The 16,358-nt window shown below is 44.3% G+C and overlaps 3 protein-coding genes across 3 annotated transcripts; 1 reads left to right on the top strand and 2 right to left on the bottom strand.

The window, feature by feature from the left end:
• Positions 1-233: 233 nt before the first annotated feature.
• Positions 234-2,871, bottom strand: LOC131282744 (probable glutamine--tRNA ligase). Its single transcript, XM_058312282.1, has 2 exons — positions 1,319-2,871; positions 234-1,253 (listed from the first exon to the last, which is right to left on the bottom strand). Exons 1-2 carry the CDS (start codon positions 2,814-2,816, stop codon positions 433-435), a joined length of 2,319 nt encoding a protein of 772 aa, XP_058168265.1. The 5' UTR covers positions 2,817-2,871; the 3' UTR covers positions 234-432.
• Positions 2,872-3,249: 378 nt separating this feature from the next.
• LOC131282292 (small ribosomal subunit protein uS9m) lies at positions 3,250-15,913 on the top strand. Its single transcript, XM_058311706.1, has 7 exons — positions 3,250-3,402; positions 3,500-3,886; positions 3,954-4,042; positions 4,122-4,366; positions 4,469-4,584; positions 15,468-15,630; positions 15,719-15,913. The coding sequence occupies exons 1-7, from the start codon at positions 3,334-3,336 to the stop codon at positions 15,808-15,810; spliced, it is 1,161 nt and encodes a 386-aa protein (XP_058167689.1). The 5' UTR covers positions 3,250-3,333; the 3' UTR covers positions 15,811-15,913.
• Positions 6,581-11,083, bottom strand: LOC131282290 (transient receptor potential channel pyrexia-like). The gene is made up of 2 exons (XM_058311705.1): positions 10,914-11,083; positions 6,581-9,755 (listed from the first exon to the last, which is right to left on the bottom strand). The coding sequence occupies exons 1-2, from the start codon at positions 11,045-11,047 to the stop codon at positions 6,581-6,583; spliced, it is 3,309 nt and encodes a 1,102-aa protein (XP_058167688.1). The 5' UTR covers positions 11,048-11,083.
• Positions 15,914-16,358: the final 445 nt, after the last annotated feature.

The following is a 16,358-nucleotide window of genomic DNA, read 5'->3' as shown; positions in this document are numbered from 1 at the left end:
CGGTGTAATAGAATGTATTTAGTATGGATTGTTATTAATACATGAAGTAGTCTAAGGAATCGTCGATGCAAGAGAATTAACTGAATTTGGATTGTATCCAAACAAATTTATAGCTGGAATAAATGTCCAAAAACGTACTAGCAAAAACCTCTTGAACTCTTGAACAAATTGGGGCAATACAACAAAACGGAGTTTTCTTTTTTATTTATTGGGTGATCATACAATTGGGAGCTCATACAAACGAGGTTATACGTTGAGTATGCAATAAACCTAAAAGTTCGGTAAAAGAGACGGAATGTCTCCTTTTTACCAGTAAGTCATCCTTATCAGTTTATCGCATATAACTTCCTTAACTCAATTTGTTCGGGTATTTTGAGAGCACAACTTCACCAAATGATTCCCAATATAAATCAACGAAATTGTCACACCCCATTAGTTTGTTTTACCAGCATCCTCCTTCAGTGTAACGGTGCGATTGAACACTAGCTGACCAGTCGCACTTTCCGGGTCGACCGAGAAGAAACCAACTCTTTCGAACTGGAATTTGTCGTACACCTTGCAGCCAACAACATGCTCATCGATGTAAGCACAAACCGATCGCATCGTGTCCGTGGCACAGTCACTTAGGAATCCCCCTGGAACTTCATTGCTATCTTCCGGATTTTTATGTACAAACAGTTTTTCGTACAGTCGGACCTCAGCAAGAACCGGTTTCGCGACCCAGTGGATATACGCTTTCGGTTTTTCGGTGCTCGTGCACGGCTCGGTGCGGCACACCAATTCCGTCGGTAATCCAGCAGGCTTTCCAACCGAACGTACTATACTTTCGACTCGCAGCATGAATCCAGTGTACTTAAGACCAACCGTTTGTCCTGGAGTGAGCCGACGGAACGATTTGTCGGCGTTTTCCATGAAATCCGACCGCTCGATGTAGACCACGCGATCGAACCATACCTCGTGTGTTCCTTTCTCGGGGGCATTTGGGAAGTCTGCCACTGGCAGCTTCACGGGTCCGTCGTGCGGATAATTGGTGATGGTGATTTTGATCGGTTCTAACACTGCCATGGTACGCGGGGCCGTCACATTCAGCACATCCCGTACGGAGGCTTCCAAAGCAGCCGGATCTATTGAGGTTTGGGCCCCAGTTAGCCCCATTTGGGCGCAAAAGTTGTTGACGGCCTCTGCTGGGTAGCCTTTACGACGCAGTGCGGATAATGTGAACAGTCGTGGATCATCCCAATCGTTGACGATGTCTAAAGAGTAGTAGACAAAAATGATAAATTGAGTTGTTGAACTATCCCACTATCTTCTCACTTACTTTCGGTAATGAGTTTGTTGATTTTTCTTTTTGAAACAACGGTGTAGTTCACATTCAGACGTGCATATTCCCATTGAACAGGGCAGTAGATATCAAGTGCGTTACAGAGCCAGTAATAAGATGAACGTCGTGATTGAAATTCCTTCGTGCACAAGGAATGGGTGATGTCCTCTAAGCTGTCGCACAAGCAGTGCGTGTAATCGTACGTTGGATAGATACACCATTGCGTCCCGGTGCGATGGTGCGGTATGAATTTAATTCGGTAAGCCACTGGATCCATTTTTCCTTCCTCGAGTGTAATTTTCATGCGAAGCGTAGCCGCACCTTCATCGATTTTCCCATTCTTCATATCCTCGAACAGCTGTAGGCTTTCTGCGACAGGGCGATCACGCCATCTCGAAGGCTCAGTCGTGAATCCCTTCATCTGTTCTGCTGTCTGGTGGCAAACATACGCCATATCCTTCTTGATCAGCTTAACAGCGAACTCGTACAGTTGCTGGAAGTAGTCGGACGAGTAGGTCACTTTGAACGGCTTGTACCCCAGCCAGTTCACGATGTCACGAATGCCCAAAACGAACTTCTCTTCCTCTTTCTCCGGATTGGTATCGTCGTAACGTAGGAAGCATACTCCATCATTCGCTGCTGCGTACGCAAAGTTTATATTGATTGCTTTCGCATGGCCGATATGCAGGATGCCATTCGGTTCCGGTGGGAAACGTGTACGCACTTTACCACCTGTGCGCTGCAGATGTTCCTTCAGCAGACGTTCTGTTTCCGAGGTTACCACGTAGCCATCCGTTTTGAAGTTTTCTCCAGGGCGATGGAAGTCTACATTTCGCATCAGATCAACCATCGTTCGAGGACCTTCCTGTATGGAGTTTACCGTGGCTTTAGGCGTAGCTTCAGATGGAGGTGCAGTGGAAGCCGGCTTTTCTCGACGTTTTTTGCCAGCCTGCTCATCGTCAGCCTCCGTTTTAGGGCCTAGCAAGTCGAAAATTTGCACATCCACTTCACTTTTGAGGGCCTTTCCGTCCACCCAAGGAAGTGCAGCACGGAGTTCCGTAAGTAGCTTGCCTACATTGAAGCGATAGCGATTCTGGACGATGTCGTCCCGGTACTTGCTAATCGTTATTTCGACCGCCTTTTCAATTTCCTCAGGTGTCACCGTGATACCCACACCGCATGCCGCATCAAACGCAGCCTCATCGAACGTTGGTTTCGTGGCATTTGCTAGCACATACTCCAGTGCGGTGTCGACCCGTAGGCTAGTATCAAGACTTTTGTCTACGATTTTACGAACCAACAACTCCAAAAATTGTGCACTTTGGGGTTTTATTTTGGAGCACGCTTGGAAAAGCAGTGCTTTTTGCGGCGCACTCAATTCCACATCACCTGGTGTGAAGGAAAACGCCCGTGTAATCGTTGCAGTAAGTGCAGCGTTTTTCAGAGTTTCCTTTATTTTCTGCTCACTTAGTCCGAGAGCTTTCAGGTGCTCCATTTTTACAGTGCTACGTTAGCAAGACGTCACGACACAAGAACGAAATACCGGCAACAGATGATGAAACACGAAGTGAAATGGTATTCCAAAAATATGTTTGCGGACGGGTTTGTAGACTCGTTTATAGTATCCGCTCGATTGTTCCAATTTTGTCTTTTTACAATTGGGCGTTCATATCGGGACGGTTGCTAACACAGTGTAGCTTACGTTTCATCATTCACTGCCATATGCACAGATGGTCTTCGTCTTATTTGTTTGTCATCCCATTTGTTTCTACATGAAAATGATAAAAATGTTTTTTTAAGAAAATATTGTAGCGATGTGAATCCAGAAGGAGTTCCAGTTCCTTTGAATTAACACAAGGTTTCTACAAACAAAAGATCCACAACAATCCTATCTATCTGTCAAATTGCACGACGTTCGTTCGAGGAAAGAAAACACAGGAGAACCAAAATAGTGCAAAACCGGTGTTATAAAACCCGTGTAACTTTGGATTGTTGCTTCCGTACTTCTCAATATGTTTTCGACACTTTTTCGAGGAATAGGTGTTCGATATAGACTTGCTGAACATACAACCGTACTCGCGGTAAGTTTCGTACATAACAAATTGATCCAACATGCATGCCGGCGAAACCTCCCGAAGGATCGCAAATGATTATATCTTATCAAACCATTTTCTCTAGGCTCGTTTCCTTTGCACACCCGCCTACAAGGCTGAAGATGGAAGCGTTGTGCAAAAAGCTAAAATTAGCAAGGCAATGAAGGCGTATCTGGAAAGGGCGAGAGAATACGAAAGTAGTATGGAACAGGCCCGGTCAGAATACCAACTAGGCAAACGGCATTTAGCTAACATGATGGGGGCAGACGTGGAAACATTCACCCAGCAGGACATCGATCAAGCAATACAGTATTTGTTTCCGTCTGGCCTCTATGATCCGGCAGCACGTCCATCGATGAAACCACCGGAAGAGTTCATGCCAAAAAAGAAAGGAGCCGAGTTTGACGAAACAGGACGCCCGTTCCATAGCTTGTTTTACACGGGTCGTCCAAATTTCTTCCAGCTGCTTTACGTAAGTGTTACATTTGTTGATGTCTACTAAATAAATTAATAAAAGACTAATCCACTTTTTATTTTAGGATATTGTGGAAAACATAAGCAAACTCAATGCGCTTGAAGATGGTACAAGGATCAAAGGAAAATCTCTGGATTCAGTGGGGAATAAGCTGTAAGAAATACAATTAAGTACAAGTCCTTCGGGTGACATATTCTATGATATTATGTATTTGATACGTTTTATCCCATAGCGATGTTACCGGTTCCGAGTGGCTGCCCAAAGAATTGCTGGAAAAAAAGATAGTGGAAACAATAACTGACATCGAATATGATAACTTTGTCAATGCCATGAATCGTCTCGTGGACCATCCGCTTTCGGAACGATCGAAGGAGTTTATCAAGGAGTACCGAAAACCGTTGATATCAAAGATGGAAAATGATACAATTCCTGCACCACAGCATGATGCTGATGGTCGCCAATATGTTACAATCTATGGTAAGGAATATGTTACAAACTAAGGTTTTTCTAACAAGTACTTAGCGGAACAAATCTAGCTTATACTTATTGCAAACCCTATGCACAATTCTCATTGTATAGAGTGTTTACGGAAAACGGCTCGTGGCGATGTAACGATGAAGTTCCCTGGTACCGGCAGTGTTTTAGTGAATGGCAAAGACTTGCGTACCGTAGGAAAAACGCAGCAACGCGAGCAGGTAAGTCAGTTTCAAATACTTCCTTTAAACACTGTTTTCATTTGCTCGACTGCTAGTCGGATGAAATCTAACCCTCTTATTGGCGTAACGTTTTTCTTGTCTCGGTTCCGGTTTCGGATGGGGTTACTAAATGGGATTTGCGGCATCATTTGTAATCGTAAATTTGAAACTATTTTTGAAACTTTATGTATTTTTTTTATTATTTCTATTTTCACGGTACGGCCCGTATTGTACATATTAAACTATATACTATATCCTAGAGAACTGATATCTCCTTATCCTATTTGGGTCACGTCGAGGCAATCAGGGCGCTCGTTGTGGGAAATCAAGCTGTCCGGAACCGTCCTGGACAGGGATCTTCTGCTTCCAACTCTTGCTTGTTGGTGTGGTTTGAGTCTATTTTGGTCGGGCCAGCTAGGTGCTTTAACGAGGACGCATTAGGAGGTTCATTGGAGTGGGAGAGGATACGTATAGATGGAGGGAGCAGAATGGGGAAAGGAGAGCGTGAACTGAGCAGAGAGGGGGATGGAGAGAAAGGAAGAGGGGGGGGGGGGGGAGATTAAAGTGCGAGTCCGTTGTTCCGTGCAAAACGGAAAATTGCTTTGAGGTACTGCATATCGTTCTCCGCTAGAATGTCTCGGATCGGGACGGCCGGTTTGCCGGTGTTTGCCCAACCCCTCTACTGCGTCGATCAAAGTAGGTCGCGCGGCTCCGTAATCCACACAGGACCACAGAAGGTGATCCACGTCGTGGAATCCAGAGCCACAGCCACACAACTTCGTCTGAGCCAGATCTATCCGATGTAGGTGCGCCCCTAACGCAAAGTGGTTCGAGCGCGACCTGCACATTATTCGGATGAACGCACGGTTCACCGTCAGTCCATTAAACCAGGGTCGTAGTGATACTTGAGGAGTGATCGAGAGGAGGAAACGGCCAAATTCATCCGACTCCCACAACTTCTGCCAGCAACTTTATGTATTTGTATACACAAAAAGTAGCCGATTATGAATATGAAAGTTTTTCCAAAAATGTCGAATTTAAACCGGTCAAAAAAACAGCTAAAAGCATTCGGGCAAGATTCCAATGTATTCTTGTAGTTAAAAAAATACATTTCATTGATTTACGTTGAACAATGATCGATGTGCTAAAAAACGATTGTTTTAAGACAAAACAAAATTAGCATGCATTACACACTTCAATGCATTGTCGCGTTACCCAAACCGATTGAACATGGCCAGTAAGAAGTAACACATTCAGTCCTAGTTTAGTTGGAAACTATTTGGTGTGTAGCCGAATCATGCTTGCCCGATTAAGGGCTTACTAAACTTTTTTTTCTCTTGCATAAGTGGAGTTCTCTCGTGCATTGGAGGGCCCGGGCTCGGTTTTAATTCGAAATCATACCGTCAACGTGATGAGGCTCAGGCAATGGGTTGATTTTCTAACCAGCATAACCGCTAATTAATATATATAATATAAAAAAAATAATATGAATTAAAACTATTTCTTTAAATTAATGCATCATATGCATAGTGTTTGCAAGATGTTTATTAGAAATCACATTAGTATATTATGAACATCGTTAGAGCAAAGTAATTGATCTTATGGTTGATGGGGTTTGGATAGACGGTATTGTCAATCAATAAAATAATTAATAAGGACTAAATTGAATGACCTACGTTAAACATACTGCAGCAGGTAACGTCGCAATGCATAACACCCTAGCCTGTAAAACTCTGTACGAAAATCGTATAATGATTACATGTTGGCTAAATACTTAGAGAGGGAGGGTTTCGTATAAACGGTCTGCAGAGTTCTGTAATGCATTCGCTATTATTATGTATCATTTAAAATCACATCTATGTTGTTTTTATTCGTCCATGGTCGCAAAACAGCAGAATGCATACGATAATTAATGCAATTTTTATAGCACCGTACATGAAACGACAAACAAATGCTCCAGATGCTGGACGGCGTTAGATTGGGATTATCAACATGTTTAGCTTGGCTGTATGTTAAGTTTAGGATTCTTGGTCAAAAGTTGCAGCACCTGGCGCAGCATATGCTGGGTCTGCTCAAGCGAGGCACGCAGTTCCGCGATTTCGGTCGCAACATTGCCAATGTTTTCGGTGTGCTCATCAAGTTTGTTGGTAATACCGTACAGTGTCGGTGTTTCGTACACGTAGCCGAACTTTGCGGAATGTTCGCTATTGGTCGAGTTGACTCCAATGGGTCCGTTGTGGTAGCGGTCACGCCGGTCGGATGGTGCGGTGTTGCTACTATCGGAGCGATCGTATACCGTCGATTTGATCCCGTTTGTTGCTGTCGGTAGGAGCGGATCGTATGTCATGTTACGACGAAGAGTAGAAAAGCTTTTCCTCACATAGTGCTTCTTCTGTTTGGCGACCTCGTATGCGGCCATCATAATGTCTCGCGGTAGTCTCGTTTCGCCAGGATTCAGTGGTTTGACACTAAGCACCACGCGGTACGCTTGCGGGGAAACAAGTGCCGTGTAGTAGAGCAGATTGCGCAACCAGTTTGGTAGCCAGCCGTTAAATAAGGCTGATTCGATATAGGAAATGAGCTTCGTTTGACGGACCAGCTTCGATAAACCGGCGGTCTTTTTCAACCCCTGTATATCGTGAACAGCGATACCGATAAGTAGGTTCATCAGAATGACCGTAACGAAGAGTAGGAAAAGCACAAAAGTTATCTGGGCGCTAATCTCGAGCAGAAAAGGTGGATCCTTTCCATCTGGATCGTTGATCAGCAGCTCCAGGTCCTGCTCTCCCGTCATCATGACAAGCACCGTAATGAAGCCCATGAACGGATTGGCGAACGAGGAGGACGACGGAAAGATCACGCAGAAACTAATCGTAAATCCAATCAGCATGCAGGAGTACGCCATGAAAAGTTTGGCAAACTCGACCTGTACCTTCGTGTACATAGCGACGTACGCTCCAAACACCGGCAGCTGTCCAATCATGAGCATCAGGTTCGTCCAGCCTAGTAGCACTGCGAACGCTCCGACGTGATTCTGCCAGGTGTAGGTTCGCTTGGTGTAAATGTACGAAATAACGAACACGCTCAGTATGATAAACCACTCAATGGCGTTTTCGGTCTGCGTAACATAATGTCTGAGTGAGGTGTACCCGGTAATGCCATAGATTTTGCGACAGATCTCAATGGCTGTGATCGCAACCAGTACCATCCACTGCATTTCGATCACAAAGGGATTGTTGCGCAACAGCTCCCCAAAGATGGACTGCTTTTGGCATAGCTCTTGCTCTTGCGTTGTCTCTTTCATGTCCTTGCTGCCGTTGTAGCAGTTGTGTGCCAGTGCCGTCAGCACGTACAGGGTCAGAAACAGCACAAAGGTGAAGCAAAATAGCAGCCGGGCGATGTAGTATTTGCGTATTTTGTTCCACTTGATGTAGAGAAAGGCCGAACAGAGCGGATGCTGTAAGAACTCTTTCTGCCCGTCGTCAACGAACGTGTTCAGGTAACTTATTTCCCGTGGGTGACAATGCTGCAGGATGCTGCGAAAATCCAGCTCAAGCTCTACCTCCCTGCTCGATGAGTCCTGTGAGTGCGTTAGGGTAATGGCCGCATCTAGCTTGCACTGTATGACCCCGAGCGAGGCAGGTGTTTTACGGCTGATAATGTTGAGTGCACTGGTACCCTTGCGCGACTTCATTGTTACGTCTGCGCCGTGGAAAAGCAACGTCTCGACACACGGTCCGAGGGCATCGAGGGCCGCCAGGTGCAGTGCGGTGAAGCCGTAAACGTCGCGCTGATTCACATTCGCCCCCCAAGCGACCAATGTTTCGATCATCTCGACGGCGGCATCCGATTTGCTTACGGCTGCATGCAATGGAGTCCGTTGATCGAAATCGGCCACATTCGGATCACAGCCACCGAGTTTTAACAAGGCCTCAACACACTCTGCACTTCCACTCCTTGCAGCTAAATGCAGTGGCGTGAAACCTCGATGGTTACGGGCACGTACATCGGCCCCCTTGGCAAGCAAGAGAGTGACACACTCCAGATTGCCCTCATCGGCGGCCAAGTGAAGGGCGGTCATCTGCTTATCCCCCTGCTGGATGCGCACATTCGGGTCGGCCACGGGACTCTCCAGGAGTGCCGCAAGACACTGCGTATGGCCCAAGTCGGCGGCCAGATGTATTGGGTTGGTGCCATTGCGTTCCAATGCATTAACGTCCGCCCCGTGTGCGATGAAGAACCGCAAACATTCGATCGCGTTCGATCGGACCGCACAGTGGAGCAATGACTCCTCGCAATGGTGCTTGTTGGTTGCCATATCGATGCGAGCCCCGTTCTTGATCAACAGTTCGGCGGTGGCTAATGAGTTACCGAACGCGGCACAGTGCAGCGGGGTGTACCATTTTGGTTGCAAATTCACATCCTGGCCGTGACTGATGAGAAAATCACAGCACTCGGTGCAGCCACTGAATGCGGCCAAGTGTAACGCTGTCAGACCATTGCTGTCGCAGAAGGTCAACTCCGCGCCGAGTTCGACGCACTGCTCCAGGAGTGGAAACTTACGCAGGAAGGCCGCCCAGAGGAAGCAGATGTTTTTCTCCACCTGGATACCGACGCCCGAGCCCGAGGTTGGGTCGTTCGGGACCTTGCTAGCAGCCGGTGTCGCTGGTACTGGAGGTGCCATACTAAACAGCTGCTCCACGGTGGCACGATCCAGTGTATCATCCGTTTCGAAGCTTTCCAGCAGAGTCACGCGACCTCCGGCGAGACGCATCTGTTCGGTGATGGATATACGGATTATATCATTGCACAGTTGGGCACTTGACTCTGAGTACGTTTCGTCGTAGCTGTCGTACAGATTGGGCGCGCTTTCTGCCGGCGGTGATGGTCCCACCTCCATATACTCGTAACTGTCAATGTGTGATTTACGTCCGCCGATGGGCACCGTTGCCGGCGAAGTTGACTTAGGCACGGTTGCGGCACCATTTGCAACAATCGGTGCCTTGTCTGCTGCACTGTGGCCATTTGCAGTAGTGGTTGTGGTGACGCCATTAAAACTGTTCCGTAACACCGTGTCCTCTCCGCCAAGACCATTCACAATCACCGCTGGGTTGACGAGGGCTGCCTCAGCATCCATATGTTGCCCCCATTTGGTGGAAGATAGATTGAATCTATACGAATATATTAGAGAAAGTTTAAAAGATATACTATTAGTGCTGAATAGAAACTCGATTTGAATTGTTAACAGTGGGTTTAATTTCATTTTCTATAAAAGGTAATGTAACCGGAAAGTATGTTTAAAGTTTTTTTTCTTCAGAAATTTAAACCTAGAAATATGAGTTGCCCATACAAGCAAGAAGAATATTTTGTGCAGGATAATCGACTATCGGCGATGGATTTTTAAATTTCATCCATGCAGACATGTTGTCTGTTTAGAGATTGAATGAAAAAATATTTCAAAATAGTAGGAATTTTGACATTTGCAAAAACAAAATTTTATTTCATTTGTAACTTCCAAGTTTGCCTTCACGAGAGACGAATATCGTGTTGCGAAGGTAACATGACCACACAGTTGGCAATTCAATACGAATAACTAATTAGGCAAACCGATCGGTGCCCCTTCATGTTTCCTGGTAAAGCTACCATAGAAGAATAAAAAACATCTTCTTGACCATGAGTTGCCATCTTGTTTGGACCATAATAGTAGGGTGTAATAAAATGGGAAGAAAACGTGTGCGTTAGCAATTTGAAAAGACATCCTAGTGTAGTAAGTTAACGAGGTTGTAATTATGAGTAAAATTTAAATCGTTTTAGCTAGGTTTTTTTTCGCCTAACTCTTAAAGTAAGATCGCAATCCGCAACGACTGCAAGACCAGGATTAATGTTCAAGTAAGAAAAATTAGCAACATTAATCTTTGTTTCAGCGACAAAAGGGGGTCAGCGATAGCGGTAGCGCCGGTTAGAAAATCGGCCCATGAGCGCCGGGGCTCACCACCTCGACGGCGTGGGTTCGAATCCCAACCGAGACCGGACCCTCCCCTGTACGAGAGGACTGACTATCCACGTACAACAGGGAAACAAGTCTCGTAAGCTCTTAACGGGCAGGCATGACCAAGAGGTCGTTACGCCAAGAAGAAGAAGAAGAAGAAGAAGAAGAAGAATCTTTGTTTCTGAACTCACTTCACCTTCATTATCGTTTTCATCTAATCTATTCTGTGAAAGATTCCGGCTCCGGAAACCCTTGTTATAGCGCCAGATCATTTGATTTGGAACATTAATCAAAAATTGATCGTGAATCTCTCGCCAAACGGATTCCCACCACACGTTACCTGGTTGACAATCGGGGGAACTTGTTGGAGCCATTCTCGATGCAGCTTGTCGTCCGCAAAATCCTCGGTGGTCGAAGTGGTGGTTTCGAGGGCGGTATGGTGTCACCATCTTCTTTGAACCCGTAGTTGTCCATACTGTATTGCGCGCCTGGTGCTCGGAAGCTTCGGCTTTTGTTTTGGTGTTTGGTGGCGTTTGTTTGGTCAGTTAGTTCAATTTACTGATCTATATATTGTTTCTAGCCCTGCTATTATTTGGTCAATTTCGAGTGATGGCTTTTGAATCGTGTTCGCACTAGAATGGCCCCTACGCCCGTATACACCTGTGACTGTGCGGTGCACACTCATGCTGACTGGTGATCCATTCGATTTGTTAGTCGGTTGTGAGAAGCGAAGAGGGTTCGTTTGGTTGGTTCTCACAGGTTAGGTTGATTTCATTAGACTTGTTTTTTTTCAATCACCTATCGTTCCGGCAGAGGAGAAGGCTGTAGTGTCAACGAACATTTATGGTTTTTTTGTTGCTTTATTTTGATGTTGCTGTTATGTGTCCCGTGTCTGCGCGAAATCACCGCCGGGTGATCAGCAGCAGCAGCAGTGGCCAAAAAAAGATGGTCCAATGAAACGCACTGGAATACAGCAGGTAAAAAGAAAGAGGTTCAGATCATTAAGCTGATTCGTGTTTCAAACGGGTTCTTGTGGGCACGCAATGAAATCGCGCTTTTTATCGTCGAAAAATCCCGCGAACTATTTCGCCCCGTCTGATTGGTTTTTATAACTAAAGCTCGAAAAGGACAGTATTTGTAATCACAAGTTTGTTTACTCAATGAAATGAAATTTGACATTCACGCAAAAATAATTTAAACGTGAATTTAATATGAACAATGTTTCTGTTATATTAGCTGCTGTACGGTGACTGACATAAATACTGCTCTGTACAGATTGATCGGCGAGGAAGGTGAATAAACTGCATGTGCTTAGCATTTCAAATTTAATAATTTCTAGATTAGAATCGCGACTCTTAGCAACAGGTGAGCATGGGAGAGACAATAGAAACTGTTACTAACCCACCGAAGCGGAGCACCTCGAGGCTATTGTAAATTCAACATTGTTCGAAGAGTCTAACCGTCCAACGTGAAATGATGGTTCAGTGTGAATTTTTGCTGATCGACAGTCATCGGTCGGGCCAAACCTATGCGGTGTGTAGAATCGAATACATGCACGCCTGCGAAATATGGTGCATGTATTCAAAAACGTGTACCAACATTGTACCCTTGCGCCGTCACGATGGGAATTGCCGTAAAATGCAACGATAAACTGTCTGTATGATGAACATTAACAATGGCAACAATCTATTCCGTTTGAGATGCTTCCAGTGATGCGACCGCCAGCCCAGCACCGGATTTCGAGCTCTGGACCATTGGAACGAGCGCAGGGAGTAGTTTGTGGCAAACAAAAACGATCACGATCAATTTTTCTTATCACAAACACTCATCCACGGTGGTAGAAGCACACTAAGAAAAATATATCCTACTCGCCAAGGTAGTGGACTTGATGACGAAGATTAGCGAAAATCTTGTAAATGCCGTCAAGAACTGCCGTGTTACAACTTGCCGTTGTCTGAATGATGAGATAATTAGAGGTGAAAGTTAGAGGCACTTAGCACGCAATTTCACCGGTGCAAACTTTTTTGTCAATATTTTCTATTGATGATCTCAGTGAGGACTTCTCAATAACACTTTGGTTGAACAACAGGAAGGAATGTCCGTTGGGAGGCACTAGTGCGTGCGTAGCAGACGAACGGCATCGACAGAAAAGAAGGAGAGAAAAAAACAACTATCCTAACTCGTCCGTGTAAGCACACCGAAAACCGGATCGGAGCGACCGAAATTCGAAATGGAATGAAGAAGTTCGAGCCACTACCAGCACTGGAGCAGCCACGCGACGATCGCGAACGGCGGTAACTGTCCGACTGGGCGACCAAATCTGGCTCCGGTGCGCATTGAACTTACGAGCGGTCGGTCGGATGAGAGCTACAGATATTACGGGGACAGCATGAATGTATGTAGTCGCAACCAGGCGTTTGGAACAAAGCACATTTGCGCTCGTGCGAGAGATCAAGCTCCGCGAACTGTAGCTCTCAATCTCTTCATCCGGCCAAAAGTCACATTGGTCTTTTCCAGTGAACTGGACAAGATCTATCATACACGCGAGAGGAAGTCAATCTCAAATGAATAAACAGAGATAAATGGCTGATAAGGCTGAGGAATAAGTAGAAGCAGAGACGAGCTAGTGTTGTGTTAGAAGCGTTTGAACGAGAACCAGTGCGAGCATATTTGGTTATGGTGCTCTATTGAGTTTGGTCACGAATCGTTTACTTTACAAAATAAACAGGTGATTCCTAGCTCCCTGATCGGTAAACGATCGGGTTTGGAGTTTGGATTCAACGGAATGAAACGTTTTGTCCATTGCTATAATTACAAAATAATGAAACAATGTGTCCATTGCTATGGATCCATTCATCGATTGAAACGGACGCAATGTCTGGAATGATGAAAATATTTGAGAAAAACTGAGTGCATATTGCTGTGCCATTTAGAAAACAACATTTGGAAACGAATCGCAACGAAAATGGAATAAAAAGTTAATTTCCGTAGTATTACAAAAAAAAAACTGCAGCATCACTGGATGGATGCCGTGAAAATGATGTTGGATAATTCGCAATGTCCGTTGTAAAGTCCACCAATACACTCGCTCGATCGACAACTACTGTATTGTATCTGCTGCTCGTGGGATTAGGGCAGTGATGTCAAACATCCGGCCCGCAAAAACGTTGGATGCGGCCAGCGACACTTTTGAAACGTTACATGGAAAGTTTTAGACCTTGAGTATTGATTTTCGTTTGAATGGCAAAAATTGGTTGTGAACGTGGTTCCACGAACTGTTAATTTCACACGAGCAGGAGGCTGAACCACCATCAATTTAAATAATTTCTTTAAGTCATACTCACCATTGATCTACATTATGCCGACATATGTCGATGGATACGAGCAAGGCGTTTACACAGATTTTTCGAGACAGGCGAATATGATGAACTACAAGAGCTTTCGCAATTAAATTACAGGTGTGTAACAGTGTATACCCAACGAGAAATTTTGGTGTTCTTCAGGTGTAAAAGAATTCTCTTCAGAACTCCCTCTCTTCTTTTCAGAAATAGGTGTAAACAGAATTCTGAAAAGAAGTGTAAAACAATTCTGTTTACACTTGCGGTACACCTCAAAAAAAGAACTCTTTTGACAACGTGACTGTGCGTTTATAATACCTATTTCTGACTACATGGCAAAACACGTATACCCATTAGCAGTAGTTTGTATGAGCTGGGTTCAGGATATCTTTTCTTTCCAAAATAATTATTTCCATGCAGGAAAATATTTTTACCATATATTTAATAATAATTAATTTATTACTATGGTTTATCGATAATAATTAATTTTCGCAATACAAAATAGCAAGGGAAATTTGTCCATTTCTTATTTTTAGCTGTTCATTAGAACTAGAAGTTCATAAAAACTTTTACGGCTCTGAACAGATTTGCAGGAACACTCGCATATAGTCAATTTTTGAATGTTTAAAAAGCTCACGTTACAATACCATGCTCCAGTACAGCTCTAATTCGACAATTCGGTGTTGGTTTAAGATTTAAGTCAATAGATTGAATCTCATATGCAAACCAGCATCTTTCATTTTTCGATTCAAAATGTCATATCGTCTTATCGAAATGATCATTGTGTTAAGTATAGAAACTTCAGTTCTTGCAGTTCGTTCATCGATGCCAGTTACAGCAATTGTAACTGAACATGCTTCTCGAAAAGTTTGTTCACACCATACCCGTCACAGTCCGCAATGGCTAAAACAAACCAAAGGTATTCGTTTTGGATGGATTGTGTAAATTTGCTCTAAATCAAGCCACACTTAGATTCTGTACTTTTGATACTTGTCTCATCTCCTTTACTAACAAAAATCGCCATATTGCTGCGATGTACGTGCAAACTTGTTTGATCGATTTTACTGAGCTTAAACACTCAACGTTAATACGTGTTTTGAATGCGCACAAACAATATAGATTCATATGATATGAAGCTGGTGTTTTCGAAAGAAAACCACATGGCTTTTTGTGAATTCATTGTACAACATACTAACCAAGTAGGCTTGTAGTAGTCCTCCAGGCTCCATGAACCATTGGAACAGAAAATTTTGCAATAGCAAACATTCTCCTATCCGAAACCCACAAAAGCAAGGGTTCCAATGACTGCTTAGCGCTTCTTGTGACCGAGATTGAGTTGGCTCATTCTCGTAACGAAATGATGACCTCAATTTTCCTGGATGTCCACAGGGGCTTTTGAGGTAATATTTGTAAATATACTGTGTGGAAAGTTAGAAAAACTGAAAACAGAAACTGAGATGCTAATTTTTGTTTTTCATCATAACTTTGCCGGAAATAGTCAAATAAATCTTGTATACCCAAAATTTCATGTCCATATCCTTGTTTCTTCTTTCCAGATTCTTTTTCCCTTATTATTCACCAACATGGTCGGCAAAGTAGATGTCTTGGCTAACGTTAGCGGCGGCGGCCCTTCTTCACAGGCGGGTGCGGTACGATGGGGAATAGCGATGGCATTGCGCAGCTTTGTTGATGCGGAACTGATATCACGAATGCGCATTGGTAAGTGTGATTTACGTTAGTTTTAATAATAACATTTTTAATTTTCACCCAATGCTTGTTTGTCTTCATTGTCCATTGTGCAATGTAGCCGGTTTATTGACTCGTGACTACCGCCGTAGGGAACGAAAGAAGCCTGGACAGGCCGGTGCTCGAAGGAAGTACACTTGGAAGAAACGTTAAAAGGACGCTATCTAATGATGGTGGTTGAGAATTTAACATTTCAGAGTCTTCAAAAACACACAAATTTAGTGAATAAAAGAAATTTGGCGCCGTTATAAGGTAAACAGGTGTCTCATTGTAAACGGTATGTTTTATTCACAGTTGTGTGCTAACAGTTTTAGTCAGTTCCGCTAATAGAGGATTTTAAATATGTAACTAATCCGAATCTTGTACGTGGGAAATATTTGGGATTTGGAATTAAAAGGGATATTAGGGCGGGCGGTTCGCGACAGCCGAGCGGTAGCACCGGTTAGAAAAATCGGCCAATGAGCGCCGGGGCTCACTACCTCGACGGCGTGGGTTCGAATACCAACCGGGACCGGACCCTTCCCTGTACGAGAGGACTGACTATCCACGTATACATAGGGTAAAAAAGTCTCGTAAGCCCTTAACGGGCAGGCATTACCAACAAGGTCGTTACGCCAAGAAGAAGAAGATTAGAGCGGGGTGGGTTTTGTAACAGATTAACAACAACACACACATTTGATGGTGCTTCATTTTTATTTTTC

This window comes from Anopheles ziemanni, chromosome 2, assembly GCF_943734765.1.
Source record: "Anopheles ziemanni chromosome 2, idAnoZiCoDA_A2_x.2, whole genome shotgun sequence".
Taxonomy (NCBI): Eukaryota; Metazoa; Arthropoda; class Insecta; order Diptera; family Culicidae; genus Anopheles; species Anopheles ziemanni.
This window is presented reverse-complemented; position numbering and strand designations above follow the sequence as displayed.